Below are 25,406 nucleotides of genomic sequence, written 5' to 3' on the forward strand. Positions count from 1 at the left end.
ACATCCGGACCATAGGATGTAAGTGGTCTCCTAAAATTGCGACATAATCGTTGGCAGTGATTCGTCCGCTAAGTGTGACCACAGGACCCAATGAAAACCATGATACGGGGGCCCACAGCATCACCGAGCCGCCGCAATGCTTCACAGTTGGGCGGAGACACTGCAGATCATAAGCTTTTTTGGGCGTTCTCCACACATAAACACGGCCCGTGATTGGGAATAGGGTGAAGGATGACTCATCCGACCATATCACACGTTTCCAGTCCTCAACGGTCCAAGTTGCATGGTTGCGGCACCATTTGAGGCGTGCGAGAGCGTTATGGTCCCTGATGAGCGGTTTGGCCCGTGCAACACGACCCCGTAAGTCCATGTCATGTAATTCGCGGCGGACTGTGATTGTCGAAACAGAGTGGGGGAGGTGCTGATTGAGTTCCTCCGTCACTTGCTCCGCAGTGGCACGACGGTTCTGCGTGACAATGCACTTTAATACCCGGCGTGACCTGTCACTCATGATTTTCTTCCGCCCACTGTTCCGCTTCCCCGATGTGGTTTTCCCGTGTGTTGTGTAGGCCGCCATCACCTTCGACACTGTCCCACGCGACACACCTAACACCGTAGCCACTGCCGTCACACTCACTCCACATAACCGCGCACCAACAATTTGCCCTCTTTGAAAATCTGATGTGTCTCCCATTTTACACTACCTCCGTCTGCTGCAGCCACTGGACACTGCTGTTCCACTGCACCTGACGTAGTATGAAGACCGACCTAACACACCACCACCAGCGATCCGGCGCTGCGGGCGCCACGACACCACTGCCAACCCACACATCTGACGTGTTGCCAACTACAGGTGTTTCCATTTTTCTGATCACCATCTGTACCTTTATCCCTTTTGTTTTATGACTAATTGATTCATATGAGCAATTATTTTTCTAATTTCTTTGAAATGAACATGGAATTTAAATATCAGATAATTTAATTTTATTGATTTCTTCTTCAATTCTAATTAAATACCCTTTGTTTTTTAAATGAATTTACATTATATATACATTTAGTAATACTTAGGTTTGATTATTAAAAATTTAAACTATGTACCACAAAATTTAATTTTCACTAAGTAAAGGAAATTTAAATAAATTCAAAGAAAATATCAGAGAGATCAAATCATTAAAATTCCAGTTCATTTCAAAGAAAAGAGAACAAATATTCCTGAAATAAATGAATGGGCTAAATAAATAAATAAATAAATAAATAAATAAATAAGTAAATAAATAAATAGGTATTCATAGCAAAAACTTCTACACGCTACTTAAAATAGTCATGCTAGCTTTAAGTCCTAAAACATTGAAATTTTGAGTGAATACTCTCCATGTATCCTAGGGTGAGAATAAAACGGAGTTTTACGAATTATGACCTTATTCAACTTCTCTCCCCTCCCGTTTATTACATCTCTGAAACTATATATAATACGTAGGAACTCGAAAATTTTGTAGAAATGGTTTCCTTGGGCCAAGGGCTGAAAGCTTATATCCGATGGAGTTGAAATTATTTCTCGTCCTTCATCAGGTCTGCGAAACAGTTGGACATAGATCATTGAAAATTTGTGGAAATACTTTCAGTCAACAAGACATTTTCAAAAGCGACCGGATATTCAAAACTGTTAGAACTAAATTTTGCACAAATGCTGTCTTTGAACACTATACCTTTAAGAGGGCACGAAAGCTCAAACGGTTTACCATACCCTTCACCAGATCTCAGTACCCATCGACGTAAGAACTTGAAAGTTTGTACAAATTTTCTCATTGAACCCTAACTTGATGTACGCCGAAGTTATACGAAATGTAATCCTTACAACGGAAAAGTGGGCTCGATCCAATTTTTGCTGTTCAATATATCTTCTAAACATTTCGATGTAGCTATTAAATTTCGTGTAAATGTTCTTCTCAGACTCTAGACTATGATTTTGTGACGGAATTTTCTGAAACAAGATCTAAGAGGGTGTGAAAAGGGGTTAAACGTTTTCTGGCTCTAAGAGGTGGAAATTTTGTACAAATATCTCTATATTTCATCAAGTTTGTGTACGTGAGAGTTTCGAATAATTTCTCTCCGAGTTGTAAGTAAGTTGATAACAATACTGTTCATCAATTTTGCCATTGATTTCTTTAAAAATACTTACCATACAGCCATGAAATATATATACTTACATTTTGTTACTAAATTTCATGCTGCAAGTCGATTACTATTTGGCTAAGATTTGAGACAGGAAAAAGACGTTTTATGGGATACTTTCGGAAAATTCAATTTGAGGGATATAAATCTTGAAGAACAACTTCCACAAGACAGGGAAAATCTTCCGATTTCAGATGAAAGATTGTGACTTCTGTCATCTTGGAAAAAACATTTATTTATGAACATTATGATAATTAGCAAGGAGAATGAGGGGAAATTTCCTCTTCAATTACATTTGGATCCACCTCAAGTAGCCCTGCCCCCACAAATCATGTTGGAAGATAAAAAGTTTGAATATATTGTCTAATTCCACTAGCTTTTATCACATCATTGAAGTTTAGTCTGCTATCTGCATTCCCAATTGAAATATGTAAGCCATTTAATTTTGGGCTTTTTTAATATTATACTCATAGTAACCCTTATATAAATTTCTTTCACTCTATTTTCACCATCACATAGTTTACCTATTTTATTGTGGCATAGTTATCACTTGCAATCGTATTCTCATACGCTTTCAGTTCAGAGTCGGAAGTGAATTTGAATGATAACGTTATATATACTAAAACGTGTAACGATCATGTATGCTTGTAAACCTCTTACATTGTATGAATGTAAGATACTTTCAGCCCTATATTCAAACACATTCGGAAAGGTTAACTTCGGATACCTCAGGCAATATCTGTAGTTACTTTACTTGTAATTATTGTTACTAAAGTTGTTGATTTAACATTTTTTGTTTGTTTGTTTGTTTATTACTAACTATTGTCAGATAATCATATTTGTATGTGTGTTGGAGGGAGAGGGTGTCGTTGTCTCATTTTGAATGATTACACTATTAGTCCTCTGTATTCTGTTGGGCTGCATTTTATCAACCCCTCCACCCTCACTTTAAGCATAATACTCAAATTCGCACACTTCTTACAAGCGTCTCTAAAATAAATTGATTTCTGAGTGATGAGTATTGAGAGAACCTACTGCTTCAAGATGCGAGAAAGTGATCTGATGTGAAAAGTTATTTACTAGTGACTGCATGAGTGTTTACTTACTTCCAGTAAATTCTAACTTGTATCAGCAAGTATTTTAAAACCAGAAGAAGTTTTTGTATTTCTTTTCAAATGTGATCCATAATTCTTATTCTTTCCGTGCAAATAATAAATGAAATGAAATCTTTAAATTTTACGTCCCACGTTTATGTCAGCTAGGCTAAAGGAAACCGTGATTATGAGAAAATGAATGAAATGGTGGAATGAAGAAAGTGGGAGGAAACGAGAGTACCCCGAGAAAATGCACGTATACGGTGTTTGATTATGCGAAGAATGTCCATTCTCTTAGTATAGTTTATACAAATAATAAAGTTGAAGCAGTTACCTGTACCCCTAGAAAAGAAGATATTTGTTTTCCTTTTTTAAAAAAAGAATAACGTTCAGGCCATTTTTATGGATCAAAAAAAGAAGAGATGCCCGGGTAAAAGAGTATGTCTGGTGACTATTTGGAACGCTTTCAGTTCGAAGCAGAAGACCTCGCCATTATATCTCTAGTTTAATATTAGCACACGTAGTCACACACACACACACACACAAAGTAATCATCATGGCAGCAAACAGGATCTGACGTGACACATTCCAGTTCTTTAATGTAAAGTTTGCAATACCATAAACATTGCCTTTGAAATCTACACATAAAATAGAAAAGTCTTAAATTCTTCAATTCCCTTCCCAAATGCATAGTATATTCTATTTAAAATAAAATTCTTACGAACAATACTTAATTTAAACTCGTTTAAGTTCCCTTGTTTTCTGTTTATAACATAAACATGACTAGTCAGCCTATTCATGAATTACTTTAAGTTTAATCAGCCAAACAATTTGTTTCAATATTGCGTTTTACAATTGCATTTTGCTATTATTGTTATTTGCATTTATTGTTTTTGCTTTATTTTCACATTTAACATATGACTAACTGAAAGAGTATAATCAATAAATCTTGGAATGCAAATAAGAATGATTCACAAAGGTATTCAACAGCCTAAACGAAATGATATAGGCTATGCTTATTCGTCATTGACAGCTTGACAAGCAAGTCTTATAGTGGTCGTTAATGGTGTTCTGTGCATAAAAATTGATGGTAGATTCGTAAATTGTTACTTGAAGTAAGTACAGTATTAATTCATTATGTTGTAAATTATAGTTTACGATTCCGACCATCCGAGACGTGCGGTACGTGGAGATCTCAGCTCCCCGAAATCCCAACTTTTCTGTAAACTTAGTCTAATTTTAGGGGTGATTTTACAAATTCTAATATAATTTATTCTGATATTGAATTTAGGCCCCTCTCAAAAGCTTTGGACCCCTCCCGAAATAAATTCGTGCTACTTTCCTGCCGGTCATGTCTTGAATTTAACTTCCGCGGTGCTTTTGTAGAGGACTAGGGTACTTTCCTCTGGCTCCTATGTTGCGAGTTAATTGTCAGATATATATATATATATATATATATATATATATATATATATATATATATATATATATATATATATATATATATATATATATATATATATGTTTTACTATTTTTCATTTTTGTATGTCCCTTAGCCCAGTCTAATCAATTAGAGTCCAGTTTAGCTGTAAGTACTGAAACTAGATTTGTCAATTTATTTTTCTCGATCATCCCCTTGAACTGGCATCTCCGCTCTATATGATTGGCAAACCGCTCTACCGCATAATATGATTGGCAAATCTTTGAACACATTCATGCAGTAAAAGTTATCAACTGACTAAAGTGAAAAGTTTGTACACTATAAAGGCAATTCTCTACTCTATTGGGGGAATGATTATTGTATTTTCAATATATTTTAAACATTATTATTAGACTACATTATGACATTTCTTCAAGTTTTCCCAAAACTACCTCCCTCCCTCTGTGGTGGTAAAAGAAATTGATTTTGTTCAATTTTTTTCCAATTCATTACATCAACCAAGTTAAAACTTTTACGTGCTTTGGGATTCGATTCTCGCATTTTCGATTTATTCGACCCATCCTAATATCCATACACTATTCTAATACTTTCTTTTGTGTGTGAGCCGGAAGAGTGGCGTGCTCCTGTAATCCAGCTCCCTTGGAGGCGAGATATTGTGGTGGAAAATGGCCCATATTGTGATAGTTGATTTTGCATGACGATCTGTGCACCCTCCAGCTGCACTGGGTTCAAGTCCCGGTCGTGATTCAGAGCGCACCTATATTTATAAAAACCACTGTCTTGCATTATAACACAAAATACAGAAACTGTAATCTGTATGTCTGTGGTCACAAATTATAAGTTTACCTCTAATTTATAGTGAATATATCATGCATCAACAGATATACATACATATGTACGCCAGGGTCCAACAATAATAATAAAAAATGTTATTTGTTACTATGACTATTGTTGCTTCTCGTCTCGTCTCGAATACGAGAAGAAAGTCGAGACGAAGAGTGCTTTCTTGTATATTCTGGACGAAGCAAGACATTTCATGAGTCTAGAGGGTAACACCAGCTCACTCAAATCCTAGATCTCGAACGCTGTTTTGCTGTTACATGATTGATAGTATATAAAACATAAAACTTGTATGAGCACAATGAAGAGCATTTATCAATCTTAAAGATAAGCAAGTTATTGCATAATCCAATAATAAATATGGTTAAATGTTATATCACTCCCTTCGCGGACCTCTCTCAATACGGAAGCACTATGATAACTTCTAGATGAAATTGAGAAAAATTAGGTCATAATTTAAAAAAAAAACGAGACGAGATTAGTAAACCTCTTCGAGAATTGAGACGAGACTTCTACAAAATAATAAAAAATTATTTATAATCTTGTCTCGTCTAGTGGGTAACACTGATCATTACTTACAGTTAATTTTTTTCTTTAGTATTTTTTTTAAAATTCTTCTATGTTTTATGCTGCTGTTTACAACTAGTATTTTACTTCTGAACTTAATTTTATTTAAATTCTGAAAATACTTAAATAAATTGGGCTCAACTGAAGAGACCGAAGACTCATTCGCAACCTGTACATAGGACAACGAGTAAAGTTGTGCTTGAATCAAGGAGAAACCAATAGTGCAGAGATGAGAAGTTAAACAAGCAAAGGGCGTTCATTAAGTTTTGAACAAGTGGGAATAATATTTTTATTAGTTGCAATATGATGGTAAAATTTTAGATGAACATACTTTGATCCTTTGGTTTCAAAATAATAATAACTGTTGTTGCCTACTGTTCACAGGTAAACCACAATGGATACTGAAGTACCCGACAACAAGCTTGGAATTTCTGTTCAAAACCGCTGATGAATCAGCCACATTGATTCATAGGAAGTTGCTTCCAGTTTATGACTATCACACATTGGACCACGCCAGTATCCAACTTCGGTTACAGCGTTTAAAAAAACCTAGACTTTCCAGATCAGGCCACAAAGTTACGACTTTTTTTTCTGGGATCAGTACAGTGTCATTTTCATAGAACATTTTCATCATTTTCTGGGAACATAGCTCCACAATTAACGAGGAGCGTTATTGTTTGTCACTGGATAAGGTACAACGTGCTCTCCAGATCAAGAGACCGGAGCTGGAAGAGACCGGACCGGTCAACAACCTCCATCATGACAATGGCAAACCTCACACAGCCATGATGACACAGCAGAAAATCAAGAAAATGGAATGGGAAGTCCTCCCTCAGCCTACTTATAATCCGGATTTGATTCCTTTGGATTTCTTCTTGTTTGGTCGTCTGAAGGCCCACTTGCGAGGAAAAACATTCGACAGCGACAAGGCTCTCGATTTTTGTGTGAAACAATGATGTAAAATTCAGTAACCTGAATTTTATGAAAGTGCATTTAAGCATGGAACGTTGAACGAGATAGGCCACAGGAGATGGAAGTTACATTGAGTGACATAGTCTTGTAGCCAAAGAATAAAAGCATCGCACCTAAGATGTCGTCATCATATTGCAACTAATAATAATATTATAGCTATCTGTGTAAGACTTATTGAACGTCCCTCGTAGTATGTCACTCCAATTATTCAATATTTACAATAAATACTTAACGAATATATTAATGGGAGTTGGAAGTTCCAAGATTGGGGAGCAGATCATTAATAAAGTGAGGTATATGGATGACATGATTGTTATAGCTAGAACCGAGAAAGAACCATAAGAGACAATGGACAAAATAGTTGACACTTGGAAACAATATGGAAAGGACTTTATAGTTGAAAAATCGAAAGTTATGGTAATATTCCGTGAAAACTCGCCCTTCCGGATCAGAATAGAAAATCATTAGTTACCAAAATCTGCAGATACTACTACTACTACTACTACTACTACTACTACTACTACTACTACTAATAATAATAATAATAATAATAATAATAATAATAATAATAATAATAATAATAATAATATCAGAATTGGTGACAACGTTGTCCACTAGTATTGTTAAAACTGCTTTATACTTTTCAATATGTAGTACGTCGGACATATTAATTTTCATGCAAATTAAAAAAAAAAATATTTTTAGCAATTTCTACTAAAGTTAACTCATGTACTCATGATCATATTCGTACTTTGGCTAAACGCAAGTTTGCAGAAAAAAGTATACCATAGAAGAGGAATGTTTTCGAAAATATTGAGAAGAATATGCTTATATAAAAGAACTACTGAAAGTTTTGATTTTTCATCTTGATTAATCTTAGTTCAATACCTCTGTGTAGAACGATTATTCGAACTACCCAGCACTCGTACGAAAGCGTCCGTAGATCTACATATTGCATACCTAGTGCACGTATGTTTATTTACCTATACACGCTTTACTTAATTTTTCACGCATCCACTCACTTGTTTACATTAATGCTTTCACATTTTCCCTTTCCACGTGGGAGCTTAATTTTTATTTGCGCAGTTTTTGACGCTAAAGCGCGAACGGAACACATTTTCACTTATCTTCATGGCCAGAAGAAAATTGTATGTACAGTCACTACAAAAAGTTGATGACCTTTTTCAGAGTTTAACGTCCCGCGTTTATGTACCAAGGTTAATGGAGATGGTGTTGAATGGTGATCATTAATGAAATGGTAGAATCACATAACATTACATAAAATAACATTGTAAGTTGTTTTTTTTATTCATAGATTAATGCACAACGGACAAAGGGTTGTAACAGATGATATCTTCCTACTTCGCTAAATTCTCATTTCCCCTAACATTTTATCAGTTGTTATCCATAGTTAAAAATTACATACGCAATTTTAGGCGAAATGCGAATCGCATTTAGCGCTCGCGCCATGTGAACTTTGTGGTGAACACACACCGTGTGTGTGGGTTTCCTCGGAGTTCTAACGTTTCCTCCCACTTCCTTCATTCCACCATTTCATCCATTTCCCATTATCAGCGTCTCCTTTAGCCTAGCCGGCATAATCGTGGGACATTAAACTTATAGATTTCATTTTTTTCATTTTGAAGACTTTGATTATGTTTCAAATAGGGCTGCCCCTACGAGATGAGACTTAATTATATGTCGTCTTCTCTCGAGAAAGAAAAAAAAAAAAGCTCTTGTTTCGCCTCTGAACTATATGTTTGTTTTAACTCGAAAACAAGACGAGAACAAAAATAATACAACGTGAAATATACAAATAAAAAACAAAGTGTGGAAAATTTGCAACATTCTGATCAGCATGCAGCAAATCTCACGAGTGATGATGGAAACAACTTACAATCGAACAACCCGAGGTTGCTGAAAGAGCACTTGACGAGGCAATTTTCTGACTTTTCGCAGTTTGTTAGAATGGGTTCAGCACAAAGAAAAAAAATCGGATTGAACCCACCTGAAAAAAACCAAACACTTGAAAACTTACTTGGGGTTTTTCGCTTTTTTAGTATAACCATCTTTAGTATGTTATTAGTATAACCATCATGCATCACATTGAAACGAGATTTTGGACTTATTGGGTAAATAAGATTCTTTCACATATTATTACAGTACGCTATGTACAACATTTAATAAACAATAAAACTATAGTAAAATTCAGAATATACCGAGTGAATGAAAAAAATTCACCTTAGCTTAAGATAATTAAAGAACAAATTAACGTTTGGGTTATTTTTATATTTGAAATAATATAGTATACGCAATTTTTCGTGATAAAATACTGTAAAGCAGAAGGCAGCAATAAAATTTCGCAAACATAGCGGGCTAGAGTGAAGTATCATCGATTTGGATCATTCTTTGTATAAGGCTAGGCTAATATATCTTTATGTGCATTTATTTCTAACAAAAGGAGATACGCTATGGAGGGAGCTCAAAATTCGAACTTAGCATCATGCAAAAACCGTCTAACCAATTTGGCCTTTTCGTCAAAGGTTAGTCTTATATCCTTGGAAAGTTAACGTAATTATATTTATTTTGGCGCGGGGTAGAGATAACAAAGAGAGAGATATGTGTGTGTGTGGCAAAATTCAAAATATTTTGAAATATGTAAGTATTCGTTTCGTCGCGGAAAACAAAGTACAGACTCAAATAAGGAAGATTAAAATCGAAATTTAGCAGTATCAGATATATAAGAATATATATCGTATATATAGTGTATGTCACATGTAACTTTCGAGTAAACTGGAAAAGAAAGATCAACATTCCCATGCAATGCAATATAATGAAACATACCAAACAAACTTCTCCTGCCATCTCTAGGTATATTTCCGACAATACTACCTACATACTGTTCTGTAGTCCGACCCTAACACATTCCACCTAATAATTCAATTACACCACGAGTGGCGCTTACCCTTCTCTTCCCTCAAGCTGCTCATATATACTCAAAGACGTCAGTCACAGTGTTGATTTATGTCTATATGGTCAGCATACGACCCGGATTCGATTCTCTGTCAGCTCATGTTGCTAGAATTCCAGGTTAAGCTGTAAGCTCAAGCTTTATATAGCCATCGTGATGATAGAAACATTAAACCTCAAACCAACCAACTAATGGCTCTTGATATTTGAATATCTCGTGTCAACGAAATTCCAAACCTGTATTATACATACTATATATGCCAGTGGCGTACACAAACTTCATCAATGGTGTGTTCAAATATCCAAGTTCATACTGACAAAATTTTAAATAACAGCTAAGTATAATAATAAAATCATATAAACGTGTATTACTGAGCATATTTGTTATATAATGTATCCCCACGTCACTATCTTTACATAAGAAAACTCGATTTCGAAAGATAAACTATTAAGTATAGAGATACGAGGCAGTCGCTATTCTTTTAAAGGAATGACTACTGGTCCTTGTACCAGCTCAGATAGGTCTTCCTGATTGAATACATCTTTCGAAACAATTTTTAAAATTCAAAATAATGGCTTTGTCTCGTCTCGTGCACAGCAGCGTCATTTCAGATTTTGCTTGGAGGGAAACCTAGAAGAAAGTGGATTTTCTAGTTTTTTCTTGGTATATTATTATCGAATAGATTAAAACATATATGTCGAACTCAGGGGGGGGGATGACCACCTTTGGAGCCATAAATGACGTGCACCCTAGTCTGAAAAATTTCTAAAGTAAATTTTAACATGAAGACCGTAATGTCTCAAAAATTTACGAATTCGTTAACAATCTATCAAAAAAAAAAAAAAAAAAGTCAAACTACAAAGTTCACTGTATCAAGAAGCTCCAATATACCAAATTTTAGGATTACCTACGAGATGAGCGTCTCGAGAAGGTGTCGTGAAAATGATGTCTCTTCTTGGAAAGTGTGTCTGTTTGCCTTGGAAGAGCTCTGTCTTGTCCCGAGAATTCTGTCTTCTCTCGTCTTGTGGTCAACACTACCAAATACCAAGCTTTTATGTTCAACTGTTCACAATAAACATGTAATAACAGTTGAATTTCACTTTCTTCCCTAAATTTTGGAATGGAATTTTTAAAAAATCGTACAAATGAATGAAATATTCAAATTCTGCTTACCAGAAAGTACACTATATCAAAGTTTTTGCCCTTTACGCGTAATGTGCCATTTTTTAAATAATCTCATTGAAAGGTGAATTTCGAAAAAATGTTTGTATATTTTCTCCATGAAATCTTCATATGCTGAATTCCAGGTTTCCAATATCAGGACTCCAACTTTACTAAATCACTCTTTGAGAAATTAATTTGTCTTTGTTTTGTTCTTTGGGAAGTGAACTTCGAAAATCGTTCACACACATATATTTGCAAACTTTCATCTCGGAATCATGTATCAAAATTCTCCCCGTAACTTATCATATCTTCTGATAGGATTTTCATTCATTCATTCTTTGTTTGTTTGTTTCTTTTTTATGCTTCTTAGAGTCAGCATTACAAAGATCCTCTCTTATCTCTTCCCAGGCGCGTATCCAAAAAAATGTTAAGAGGCCTCATCACTGCGAAATTAAAATACCGCTAATTTTACAGTAAGTATGTGATATCTTCAAATAGATAAAAATATAATCGAAAAATGGAACAAGACTCCCTAGACAATATTATTCTGCGTGAGATACCGTTATCATGACTCATTTATCTGCTTTCGATTTCCAGACATTTAGAAAATCGGCATTTATTTTGGCGTTTCTAAATAACTGCAAACGGAAAGCTACTAGGTGACTCGTGATAACGGTACGTCATGCAAAATAACAACGTCTAGGGAGGTCTTGATCCACTTTTCGATTATCTTTTATCTATTTGAAGATATCACATAATTACTCTAAAATTAGCGGTATTTTAATTTCGCAGTGATAGGGACTCTTAAGAGGTGTTCAAGCTTTCTTGGGGGGCGGGGGGGAAGGTTCAATACTACAAGTCACTACTTAGATGTAGTATTGAAAGGGTATTATTCTAAACCCGAAAAGGCGATAGGTAATTGTAAAGTACTTCCAACTATATTTTCAAGAAAAATGATAGAACTACCTTGTTTTTATAAGAGAAAGAATACAGATGAAGTGTATAATTAAATGTCCATGCTACATAATCACTTCTCTATTAAACAAGCAATTTTATTGAGAAAATGTAGATATAAATGTGTGTTGAGTTAGGAAGTTTTTTGGGGGGGGGGTTCCGAATCCGGTAGATCCCCGTGAATACGCCACTGTCTCTTGCCTAAGTCAGAAAAGAAAGTTGTGTAATAAAAAATAAACTAATTGCTGAGCAAAGCAAACTAATTTATTATTATAAAACTAATATATCGTAACAGTTTCGCCAACTAACCACTTGACTTCATCAGACATCATCAAATTACAAGATATTAGTTTCATAATAATAAATTGGTTTACTTTGCTCAGCGATTATTCTAGCATATTTTTATTCTAGCATAAATATCATGGAGAATAATACTGTGTAAAATTGAAATTTCTGTGTACAGCGGATTCTCCTGGACATTAAATTTTGCCTTTAGATTTAATTCAAAATTAGAACAATTTTCAGTTTTCTTCTTTTTATACAGCTTCAGTCTTTTTCATGCAACTTTTCTTAGCTTCTGTATGATATGGTATTAATATATCCAGTGTTCGAAGTGGAAAAAAAGGAGAGACGGTCACGGTATGCTTTATTACGATTTTAATTCGGCATACCGCCTATCTAAATGTTGAATTACAGTGAGTGTGAGTTGCCTGAAAGATTGCATTTCTATTTACATAATGACTGAAAACCACTGGAGGGCTTCTCTTTAGTTACTGGAGAGATATGCAGAGACTTTGATCCCTCGCTAACAACTTTCTGAAAACATATTCCCTTATGTTGAATTATAGAGAAATATTTACGTAAATGCTCAAAAACCTAGTTTTTATATTAACAATTTCCTGCGGCAAAGCTCCCGGACGCCCCACTCTACTGAGGGTATTCCAAATCCCCGGAAGAATCCGCCCTATAGCAGACAACCCCTAAATTTGCTCATGGTCAAACACGATATTTATATGAATTAAGTCAAGAAGACACACGCGTAGTCGCTAACGCTCTTGCCTTTGGTGTGAGCGGTCCCGTGTTCGGTTCCCGGTGAAGACACTAGGTCGAAAAAGTATAACAGCTTTTTCAGGCCAGCCACATTGAGTGAGGTTTTCCCTAGGTTTCCTTCATTCATGCTGGGATGGTACCTAACATTACGATCCCAGGTCGCTTCCTTCTTTCCTTTTCTTTCCTACGTCATCCCTCATATACATGACGGGCTGAATGACCTTCGATGCCGACAGCCCAGAAATCTAATTCCTAAGGAGACACACATATACGTACGAAAGAAACAATACAATATGGCACATCAAAATACAAATTAAATGAACTTCTTTCAAGACACCCCATTTTAAAAACAAAAGATAGGAAAAAGATTTAAAAAATTCGATGTTGTCAACTTAGAAATTATTTCTACATAAGAAATAAAATCTTTTTACGCACACAGTTGTTCCTCCATTACCGTGTATAAAAATGGATTTATTAAAGGTATTTAGCATCTACTCTCCCGTGACGGTATGTCTTAATCACTAAAAGCAGAGGTGGTATACCTTCATCACAGGAAAACCAGAGGCGGTATGGCATACCACCGCATACCGTCTCACTTCGACAATTGAATATATCCCCATAACAGAATACTGTATTAAATCAAATTTTAAGTTTCAGTATTGGCAGACGCAAATTCACAGGAAGGAAAATGGTAAAAGCCTTCCATTTGATAAAATTCTGTTGGCACACGCACGCACGCACACACACACACACACACACACGCACACACACACACACACACACACACACACACACACACACACACACACAAACACAAACAAACACACAAACACACACACACAATAACGAACTCCTTAGAAAGTTAAATGATACAGAAAAAGGGAGCAATTCTTTGATTTTTAAAATTTAATTTTTATTTATTAAATTTTATTGAATTTCAGATTTTTCGTAACAAATAAGCTATGGGCTAACGCACATGATACCCTAAACTAGAAGAATCTCTTGTTTATATTTATGAAAATAATGTAGGGTTCCATAGGGACCAAATTAAGGAGATTTTTACTTTCCCAAAGTCCTGTAGGTATGCCGAAATGCAATTCTTGAATAGTTATGCTAAATACTATATCTCCATTCCTAGAATTCCTCTCTGGACCTTAAATTTGTATTGTTCGTTTAATTTAACTATAATACTGAATTAGTGGCGTATTTACGATTTTGTTTCGGGGAGGGCTTTGCTAACTTTCGAGGGGGGGGGGCTTTGCCTGAAAATGTGAAAATTCTGCAAGATATTTCATATACTTTACTATAGTAAATAAGATTTAGGGGGCTTAATCCCGGAAGCCCCCCCTAAATACGCCACTGTACTGAATAATACTTCTATAATTAATTAATTAATTCCTCAGTAGACTAGCGACAAAGTAACGTGTTCTTTATATCTAGTTAAGTTAAACTAGAATATGAAACTGTTTGCGAATCTTTAGAATTTGACCTATTGTTATCAATAAAACAAATGCGATATCAATGACATGTTAGTCCACATAAAAGTACTAATTTGTGCACTAAAACGCTTCGTAAGAAACATAATAATGCATTGTATTATAACGCTCGTAACAAATGGAAGTATACGAAGTTAAAAAAAATAATCATCGCTGTCTTTCAAATTCTATTATTATATGCAGGGGTAAAAGTGGATCTGAAAAGGTAGGGGGACGGTCGGTAGCGGCATGACGTCTCGCCATCCCCTTGCCTATCTTTGCCCATTGTAATTTTTTAGGAACTGGGGGAACGCCGTACATATTTTTTCGATGCGGGGATGGCGTCCCCCGCACTTTTACCCCTGATTATACGCAGTAAGTACCTTATTGGATTGATTTATACATCCTTACATTTCGCTCATTCTCATCTCTGTTCGTCCCTTCTATTGGCTTTAATCAAATCAGCCTTAAAAATAAATGTTTTTCACTGCAAGCTTCCTTGTCTGAGTGTTCTGATCAAAGAAAAATTGTAGCCCGTTAACCTATGTGGAGACTATTACTACAGTTAATATCTATTAATATAGAAGGGTCGCCCATTTCTTTTCCTTATAATTCCCAAATGTATAGATGGAAAACAGTAGGAAGCTGGAGTGAAAAAACTAAGGATGGAGATTTTAGATGAGGAACATTACGCATATGAAATAAGAACTAAGTAACACGGTACCATTACTCAGATATTCACTTGGACACGCCAATTAACATTCCTCCGCTAGAAAGGACTCTTGGTTTCTTGTATAATTAGGGCTCTCCAACTTTCGGACTAAAAAACACGGGACACCCTATGAAACTTAAAATATAGTCATAATTATGAACTTTAATCTTGCTGAAATATGAGAATAAATTAAATAATAAGTGAGTGACAGAAAATAGATTATTCCTATTAATTGAGTATCGATGACTAACAAAAGCGGGATCTACTAAATATTACACGAATGATATTAGCTTATGTTTTGGAGACTACCCGGGACATTCAGAGTTCTGAACCACTTTTTTTTTTTTTTTTTTTTTTTTTTTTAGGGGAGAAGGGAGATTATGTAAATCCGGGCGGGACTGTCTCGGCTAAACCCTGGAAGCCCTACGTACGGCATTCTTTGTAGTATCACGTGACGCATATTGACGTTTTAGTGCTCCTATTTTTATTATAGACGGCGTTTCGTGTTTAAAAAGTTTGTGTTTGATGTAATTATTTTCAAGGTTTGTAATACATTTTTTAAAAAAATATATGGCATGAGAACAGAAGGAATTCTCGACTTTGCATGAATCTATTTTAAAGTATTAAAAGGTTAACGTTAGAGTTGTTAGAGAATTGTTTTTTGACACTGAAACAAAGCAAACAGAAGTGCATGTAAAACTTTTCTCATATTAAGTGAAATTCTCTATTTCTTCGTGCGGTTAATACGAAATGCATGCATGTGTGTGTGTGTGTGTGTGTGTGTGTGTGTGTGTGTGTGTGTGTGTGTGTGTGTGTGTGTGTGCGTGTGTGTGTGTGTGTGTGTGTGTGTGTGTGTGTGTGTTAAACAATACCTTAGCATGCAATAACGTCTTTGCTTCATACATATAATAAACAGTGTTCTTTTTAATTCCTTTTTCTTCCTTTATGTTAAAAATGTTAGAGCATTATTACTCTTGCATTTCTACCTTTCTTGTAAAAACTATCGCATTACTTATTAACTGCCATCATTCTTAGTCTAGTGACTATCATAGGCGCCAAGTTTAAGGGTTTACGAGAGGGCCTGCCCCGCCCCTTAACTTTGCTTGGGCCTACGTGTCAGTATTAAAATTCTCGTTAATCTCTTGTTAGATAATATCTGGCAAATGTGAATGCTAATCCCCTGCCCCCCCCCAAAAAGTCATACAGAAATTAGCCCCACTGGTGACTTAAGTGTGCCTGGAAATTTGTGAGGAAATTCGTCAATGCATAGTATTACTAGTTAATGCACATGAAGGTAATACAGGATTCCTTAGATACCTATTTTAGAGTGGCTGGTTTAACCTCTAGACACGTTTGGAACAATAGTAGAAAGACTGAAATCCTGTTCTCAGCGAGGATTGAACATAGACCTAGGTAGGTGGAGGTTTCACCAACAATGCCACCGAGGCTGCTTATATTTAATATAACCCCACCCCCAAAAGCTGTAAATAAATGTTTTAACATTCTACGTTAGCGTATGGTTTATTGGGGATGGTCTAATGTCAGCTGAAAGCCGTTTCCATTTAGATTGTAACAGACTTCTGATCTCCATTGAAACTTTTAGCCAATTCTTGCTCAAATATTTTATCTTGGATTTGATTGAAGTTTAGCGTGTCTTTCAACAACAAGTCTATATGAAATGTGGACCTACTACATAACATGAGATCCGAACCATATGAGTTCCCGCTGGGAATCGAACCTGGATCTCTAGCGTCAAAGGCGCTTACGCTATCCACATAACCACGAGATAATTCTGCAAAAAGATCTTACAGGTAAGAATGTATGTTCCTATACCGAACAATATACAACAGAAAGATAAGGATTCTATTTTTCGTAAGTAATAAATTTTGTTAAAGAAATCTATGATGAAAATTTAGGTATTTAATTTAAGGCAAAGGGAGGATGCAGTTAACACAAGTATTCAAACAAGTCATAATGTCTTTTCTCTTTTAAATTACGATTATTGGTACAGAATGTAGGATTATTATTTTTTTTTTTTTACACTGTATTAACCCATAACGTAGCTTCGGATGAAATCTCGGACTTACTACATATCCTTTTGAAATAAAAATCGCTACTTTCTATCTCATATTTTGATATATCGATATTGGGAAGTATCTTGACGAGAGACGTTTACTGCACCAAAGAGATCAGGTCAAGAATTGCTATAGCCAAAGAAGCATTGGACAAGAAAAGGTCACTCTTTACTAACAGCCTTAATATTGGACTAAGGAAGAACTTGCTCAAGTATGGAGTATTGGACTTTATGGTTCAGAGACTTGCACATTACAGAAGTTAGAGAAAAAAATATTTAGAGAGTTTCTAAATGTGGTGATGGAGGAAGATGGAGAAGATAAAATGGACAGAAAGAGTAACAAACGAAGACGTTTTTAAACGGATAGGAGAGAAGAGGACGCTTCTAGCCACCATCCTTCGTAGAAAAGCCAATTGGATTGGACACATCTTGCGAGGAAATTGTATTCTTTATACCGCCACAGAAGGAAAGATTGAAGGAAAGCGATGAATAGGAAGAAGAACACAAGTGATCGATGATGTGAAAAATAGAAGAAATTATTGGAAGTTAAAAGAGGAAGCTAAAAATAGAGAAACATGGAAGAAACATTTCCAGGTCTAAACTGAAAATTAAGAAGAAAAGAAATAAGAATAAAGAAGAAAAAACCTCACTAGTCCCAAAACGTGCCAAAAAAGCAGAATACTTAATAATAATAATAATAATAATAATAATAATAATAATAATAATAATAATAATAATAATAATAATAATAATAATAATAATAATAATAATAATAGAGATCATATAATGAACAAATAATACCCAAAATATAACTCAGGTTAATCCAACATTGTCTTATTGAGGTTCTTTAAAAAGTGAATGATTAGTGAAGATACATTTTTTAAAAGGGAACTGCCAATTTAATAGAGTTACTGAGCTACGATTGCTTGTTAAGAATTTTTTCTACGATCTGTTAAAATGTGCAATACTTTATACGACAGAGTTTAGAAACTCATTGAAGTAATCCATATCTAAATTACTCTCTTTCCTGTGGCGTCTCTATCAAGTACCCTACCTGCAGGAGAACCACTGCACTATCGTGGGTGCTCTGAACACTTGCAAATGCACTCATTGTAATAAACTACGTAAAACGCTGCAGTGAAATCGTGTCGTATGACGTATATCATTCCTTCATGTCTTCGTTCATGCACTTCGCATTTTGTGTGTGATAGCCTATGCTTAGGTTTACAGAGGTTAGCAACTCCACAAGAACTAAGAAAGCACCAGATGCACCCCGTTTTTGACTAAACTTAGTTTAAATGTAATCGGAACTGTCACCAATCAGATAGCGACCCCGAAAGCTATGGATTCAACACTAATCTCGGCTGTTTTGACATTTTATTTTTCACTCCTCATCCCCATGCCGATAGAGGCTAAACGAGGACTTAAACGGCATCGAGAACAAAGGTGCCCCAACTCATGATGTAGGCACTCATGAGTTCGGAACTTCCGCTCACTTGACCTCACCCTCACGAAGCGGGCGTGATGTCGAAGTGATGATGTGAGTGTGAGGTTGAGTGAGCGTGAGGTCGAAAAGATGTTGTGAGCGTAACTTTGAGTGAATTAGTCCGAAGTGGGTACCTTTGATCGAGGGGTCACTGTTCACCCCCAACGACCTTGAAAACAATGGATTCGACACTAATACAGGTCGTTTTCGGTTATTTTCACATGTCGTCCTTTCCTTCCCATAGTTATTTTTTTTCAGATTGTAAGTCATATATATGTGTGTGTCAACTTGATTTTAAAACTGAGTTTACATATCGAGTTTTATCTTCCTAACACAAGGCGCTCTATTTTTGGCATACATTTTAAGCAATCTTTCTCCTTAGAACCCCTAGATTTATATACCAGACAAGCATTTTTATATAGGCCTATTAGATAATATGATTTTACAAGAAAACAAGAAAATGAAATATACACTTTTCCTAATTCTTTTCAAAGGCTCGCAAATCCTGGGGGATGAGGGGACATGTCCCTCCAATCTTCAAACTGGGGGACTGCCCCCCAATAATCCGATTTGAAATGTGTTTTTTGGGGAGAAATGTGATGATTTGTGTCCGATTGCCACAAAGGAAAGTGAGATGAAATTGGTGTCTCCCCAGAATAAGCCTCAAATCTGTCCGCCTTCCAGTATTGAAAACAACTCTGCTCCTCTGTTCCTCCATAGGATTGTCTTTTCAATTTCATAAATATTTTGAATATCGCTTTAAAAAAAATTATGGGAACGGTCTTACCCATGCCCCCCAATGCTGAAGACAGATTTGGGCCGCTGGGTTCAGTACATAGATTATACATTCCATTCGTTTGTTTATTGTCAGTTTCTTAAGCACAGTCCCTTTGCGCCATTTGTCATTTTAAATGGATAAATAAGTGACCAAAGTTTTGTGTGGGAAGATATGGAAAGCACATATCTATTGCATGTTGGAGTCAAAAATGAATCAACGATGATTTTTTATATCTATCCAAGGTAGTGCTATCCACCACAATTGATAAAAAGAGGAAACGTTTCGTATGCTAAATTTCTAAACTCTATATTTCCGAGCACAGCTTTCTCTGGAAACTTTGAATTTTGTTTGTTGATGATAGTGCTGTTTCTTTTCAGAAACATTTTGTGGCTAAATTATTATAGTTAAAACTTTCAATACGGAAGGTCCAGCTTCGAACCCGGTGGTAGATCACATGGTAAACTCGAAGCCAAATAGAAATGCAAAACTTCTAAACAACTCTATAGCCTCTTCTCACTTGAAAAATATGGAAGTTCCAAACCATTATTTAGCAGAAGCTCATAAAATTATGTCACGGTCTTCTTCTTTGGACAAAAGAAAATCTTTGAGTTCAAGAACATGGTTCAAGAAACGACCTAGAGATAATACCTTTTATCTATGTGCAAAATTATCGATATGTGAGTTGTACGTAGGCATATACACACCGAACCGTAAAGTTGCGTGACTTTCTCTATCTTAGAGATTTGATAACCTGGTTCAAAATATCAGCTTGTCACCATAAGAAGAGAACATGTTATTATGTATAGATTTTCCGTCAACTGCTGATATACATATTTTGCTATCTTCTTCTTCTTCTTCTTCTAAGCCTTTTCCCCAGTTAGCTAGGGACGACTTTTCGGATCGCTGTGCTCCACCTGTTTCTATCTTATCTTACGTCATATTCACTGTGACACCACACTGAACCATATCGTTCTTAAAACAATCTCCCCATTTCTTCTTTGGCTCGTTTCCTACTCACTTCTATAGCATCTACTCGGTGAGCTACGTAAGCCAAAGGTCGTCTTCTTACATGCTCAAATCGTCTCAGTCTACTTTCTTGCAGTTTTTCTACTACTGGTCTAACCTTTATTGTTCCTCGGATCACTTCATTCTTAATTTTGTCCTTCCACGTCACTCCACACATCCACCACAGCATCTCCGTCTCCGCAACATGCAACTTCTGTTCCTTTCTCTTCTTCGTCATCCAACATTCCGCTCCGTATAATAAGGCAGGCATATATTTCGCTATCGTTAGTGAGAAATAATTTATTAAGGCGGCATTAGTAGCACAGTGGAAGTCAGTGTTATGTAATAGAATAATTTGAGGTTTTAGACGAGGAACCCATTGGGGATTCGCATCCCTCCGAAAAACATGGACGTTTCTAACTGTCCTCAATGTTTCTGTGTTAGTATCACTGTCAAACTTAAGATAAAGTTGAATAAATACTTTTAAAAATGGTAGAGTGACCACTTCTTGTCCCTGGCTCGATCCCAGGACTTGTGAGATTTGGTGAACAACATCATGTCCGTGGGTTCTCTCTAGATTCTCCTATTTCCTCCTACATTTTCATTCTTTCATAATTATCGCTCTCTTTAATTAGTGAAAATCATGAAACGATAATTAAAATTTCACTTCACACCAAAATAATTTTACTTGACTGTACTATATTGTAAAACCTACAGCTTTTCTCGTCCCTATAGGTGCACATAATATCCATACTGATACTTTTACTTTAAAACCCTGCTTATCTTGCGGCAAACCTTAGGTTAGCTGAGAAATGTAGCACATAGAAGCTTCTTGATTTGCAGAAAGTGATGTTTTTTTTCAAGACCCTAAATTTCTATGTTGTAGGGTATTTAAGTAAACTTACAACTGGGGGTGCCCACGAGGGGAGACAAAACGGAAATTTTCGTTCCGAGATATGAGACAAGACATGTCTTCCAACAGAAACAAATGCACTTTTTGAGACTCTTTTTAAGCCTCAACTCTTCTCATATGTAACCCTATTTACAACGCATTAATGTTAGACCACAATGCAGTGTAATACTGCGATTGTTGTTGCTATTGATATAAACAATGATTACTGTAATCGACACAAGATATAATGTTTTTCTCGTTTCGTCTCGTAAATTTTGTGGAAATATCGTCGCGATTCTAAAAGCAATTTCTCTCATGTCCAGGAAAAATTTTAGTCTCGTTCTGTAAATAGTTTTTTTCTTTTTCGATAGCAGCTGGCGTTTCACAAGGTTCCTGCTTCTCACTTCTTTGCAGCTTTCATACCGCTGACTTCCGCACGATTCCACATATCTATGTGGTCACATTTGCTGATAACGTAGCAACTTTTGCCTCCAGCCGAAACATCAAGTCTGCTAAATTGTGAATTCAACGTCACCTAAACCGCATTGAGGACTGGATCGAACATTGGCAGATACGCATAAATCCTGACAAGACTTCAGTGATTGTTTTCTTCAAGCGTCGAACTCCACTAGTAGTAGTTCATCTTACACTCCGGAACCAAATACTTTCACAAGTCACCAGCACCAAGTATCTTGACATTCATCTTGACAGTAAACTCAACTTTCGCCGGCATCTCCAATACATCGGAGCTTATGCTAAGCGGTGACTGGAAATGTTTTCATATTTCTTTCGTTCTCCGCAGCTTACTCTGGAAACTAAGAAACATGTCTCTATCACCATGTTACGACCCATTACACTTTATGCCAGTTCAGCCTAGCAACCTGTTCCACGCACCTATCGCGCCTAATTGCAAGTAGTTCAAAATAACGCTGCAAATCTCATTACCGACCATTCGCACGACATAAAGATCGCACAGCTCCACGAGGATATGAATCTTTCTTATCTTCGTGACATTCTTCAACTACAATGCCGCAAATTCTGGGCTACCGTTCATCACTCCACGTATGACATTATTTAAAGCATAGGCACTGTATCTTCTATACGTCGTATTCATGCAAGACCTCAGCCTCAGTAAGATATTCTCTTAAGCACTCTTCACTCCAAGATCAATGCCTCCCATATTCGTCGCTTCCCCTGCCGCCGCTCTCAGTGGACCATCATGTAAACAACAACGTAGGTTGAAAGGAATATACGAATAAGAATCACAGACACATCACAAATTAAAAAACACACACCTACACACGATAATACTAGACAACCATACTACTCACGAACCAGTGACAGACGCTGTTTCACTCTTCATTACTTCATATCAGAGCTATTTCCCATGCAAGGCATCTTTACCCGAAACTCATACTCTAATTATGTCATGAAAATTCTTTGACCCTTTAAGTGGGTAGCCTCAGTATTCACTATGACTACGGAGTCCGTCAAACAGCCTCTATATACAAAGCCATCCAAAAAGCCTCAAATCAAATTCTCCAACAAAATCTCCAACATATAAAGCAAGATGTAGTTTACCACTGTTTTCCCCTACTGGTTATTCCTAGTAGAAGAGAAAGATCGCTCTTACCTGCAGACCCCTGGATAGCGAAGGTTTGCCCTGGTATCCTGCACGTACAGCCTTTGGCGACAGTGGTGGGGAAATGGCATTAATTTCCATTCCACTGGCATATCCAGCTCCACCCACTTGCTCCCCTACTCACCAGACCGGCCATTACAATTCCCACTAACATAACTACTCAATCACAAATAAAAATGGAAATACACATATTTAAAATGCGTAGAAACAAACATAAGAAGAACCAGAGGTCAGAAATACCATCATCCGAGCAATCCCTCCCCCACCCCCGCCAACAAAGGTACAGAGCAAGAAGAGCGTTTTCCCCTTTACTGCAGAATCTTCACCCCAAAATAGCTACACCTTCGAGGAAATGAAAGCCGTAACAGATTAAGTTTACGAAGGATGAGAAGAGAGACCAATGTGATAGCAGATTTTCAGATCAGCCACAAAAGTCCTCAAGGAAAGCACTTCCAGCCGTGTGCACCAACGAGGTTTAAACGTGGTTCCCGGACTTTCGTTGCACCATTGAAAGTCCAAGTTCAGTACACCTCGTTTAATAAACTTCGGCCAATTTGTAAAATCAACTCTGATTGGTTGTCGTGTTTTGTCTCTAACCTTCGTTTAACAAAGTAACAAATGAAGAAAGTGTACCGCGTGCCGGGGTTTTCGACTTTCGGGATTGTGTGCATCTCGACTGAATACATCAAAGAATGAACTAATAAATTCTACCTGAAAAAGTAAATCTACAAATTGTAACTGCTGAAAAATACTGATTAATAAGTCAGAATTGTATGTATGTGATCCTTATGTAATATTAGTGTTGATTTATGTCTTTTTTCTAGGCTGATTTGCAGATTATCCGTGGTTGCTGCGCCACTCAATTCCGTGGATAATCGGACTTTACTGTATTAATTATTTTCCCCAATATTTTGAAGATTGTGCAAGAGTTAGCTTGTACGCCTTCTTTTTTATATACTGCATACAAATGAAACTTATACTTGTTTCTTTCATAATTATAACAAAATTGTTCAAACATTGCCACGTGGTCTTTAAGAATAACAGCCATGTTGTCATATCCTCAAGGCCTATTGGAATTTGTAATATAAACGTCAACATAGTAAGAGCAGAATTTTTATCAGATATGCCATAATTGGCCTTGGAAGGTTTAAGTTAGCTTCCCGGAAGTCTTTAATATATTCTAGTTTTCGTCAACAACATCATCGATATGAATTGATGTAGAATCAATCAACCATGTATAGCTAACTGTTCTATGGGCTAAGGTTTTGGAGGATTCATTGTTACAGATCAAAAGCTATTCTTTGTTAATCATTTACAACTAGGATTGTCATAAGGCATTCCCTAAAAATGCAATTTTATATTATTATTATTACAGCTTTTTCTTCGCGGCAGGAGCTCATGTGGTTCGGATTCCACGTTAATCAGTAGGTCCACGTCTCATATAGCCTCGCTGTTGAACGGGGCGTTAAACTCAAAATCAACTCAATCTTTTTCTTCGCTTATTAAATGTTGTCTCTTCTGCGTGCTTACGAATTATAATCAGTTCAATAATTTATTTATTTATTCATACAATTTCTAGGCATTTCCGGCATTTCCGACCTTAAGCCCGTCATATATGAGAAATCATGTCTCTCAACGAGTACACTATCCGGGAAAGGAGGAAGGAAGGAAGCAGCCTGGGAACTACATGTTAGGTACCATCCCAGCATTTGCCTGATGTGAATAAGATAAACTCAGTTAAAACTTCACTCAAAATGGCTGTTTAAAACGTTGTTACATCGTTTCGACCGAATGTCCCCACTGGAAATTGAACCCAAGACAGCTCGCAACAAAGGGAGAGCGTAAGCGACTACGCTACGCACGACCATCATAGCTCAATAAAAAACGTATAGCACAACTCAATAAAAAATATCTCTCCACTTTTGAGATCAAACATCGATTTCAATATTTTGATATATCAACCGAATCTTGACATTAAATCTTGACAGTGCTCAGTGCTAACTTTCAAAATCCAGTTTTGAATTTTCTCACTGCAATGATTATTTCCAGAAAAACATTGTCATTTCATAGTTCACTTGCAACTCGGTTATATTACGCATAAATAAACATTGCAATT

General features: G+C 36.3%; 2 protein-coding genes across 3 annotated transcripts in view; one reads left to right on the top strand and one right to left on the bottom strand.

Moving 5' to 3' along the window:
* The window catches only part of LOC145686075 (serpin B8-like), a 71,968-nt gene that overhangs the window by 37,461 nt on the left and 9,101 nt on the right, over positions 1-25,406 (bottom strand). The window contains exon 1 of one of the 2 annotated variants that reach the window (XM_081758991.1): positions 10,053-10,092. The exons of the other annotated variant lie outside the window; for it this stretch is intronic. Within the exon in view, the coding sequence (XP_081615117.1) occupies positions 10,053-10,077 (25 nt within the window). The 5' untranslated portion in view covers positions 10,078-10,092. Of the gene's footprint in view, positions 1-10,052; positions 10,093-25,406 lie in introns of those variants that run through there. 2 annotated transcript variants of the gene reach the window in all.
* LOC145686073 (sialin-like) overlaps positions 4,299-25,406 on the top strand; it is a 196,883-nt gene continuing 175,775 nt past the window's right edge. The window contains exon 1 of the mRNA XM_081758989.1: positions 4,299-4,381. The gene's annotated coding sequence lies outside the window, so the exon portion shown is untranslated. The remainder of the gene's footprint in view (positions 4,382-25,406) is intronic.

Source organism: Thermobia domestica, chromosome 5 (assembly GCF_964235325.1).
Source record: "Thermobia domestica chromosome 5, izTheDome1.hap1.1, whole genome shotgun sequence".
NCBI classification, from domain to species: Eukaryota; Metazoa; Arthropoda; class Insecta; order Zygentoma; family Lepismatidae; genus Thermobia; species Thermobia domestica.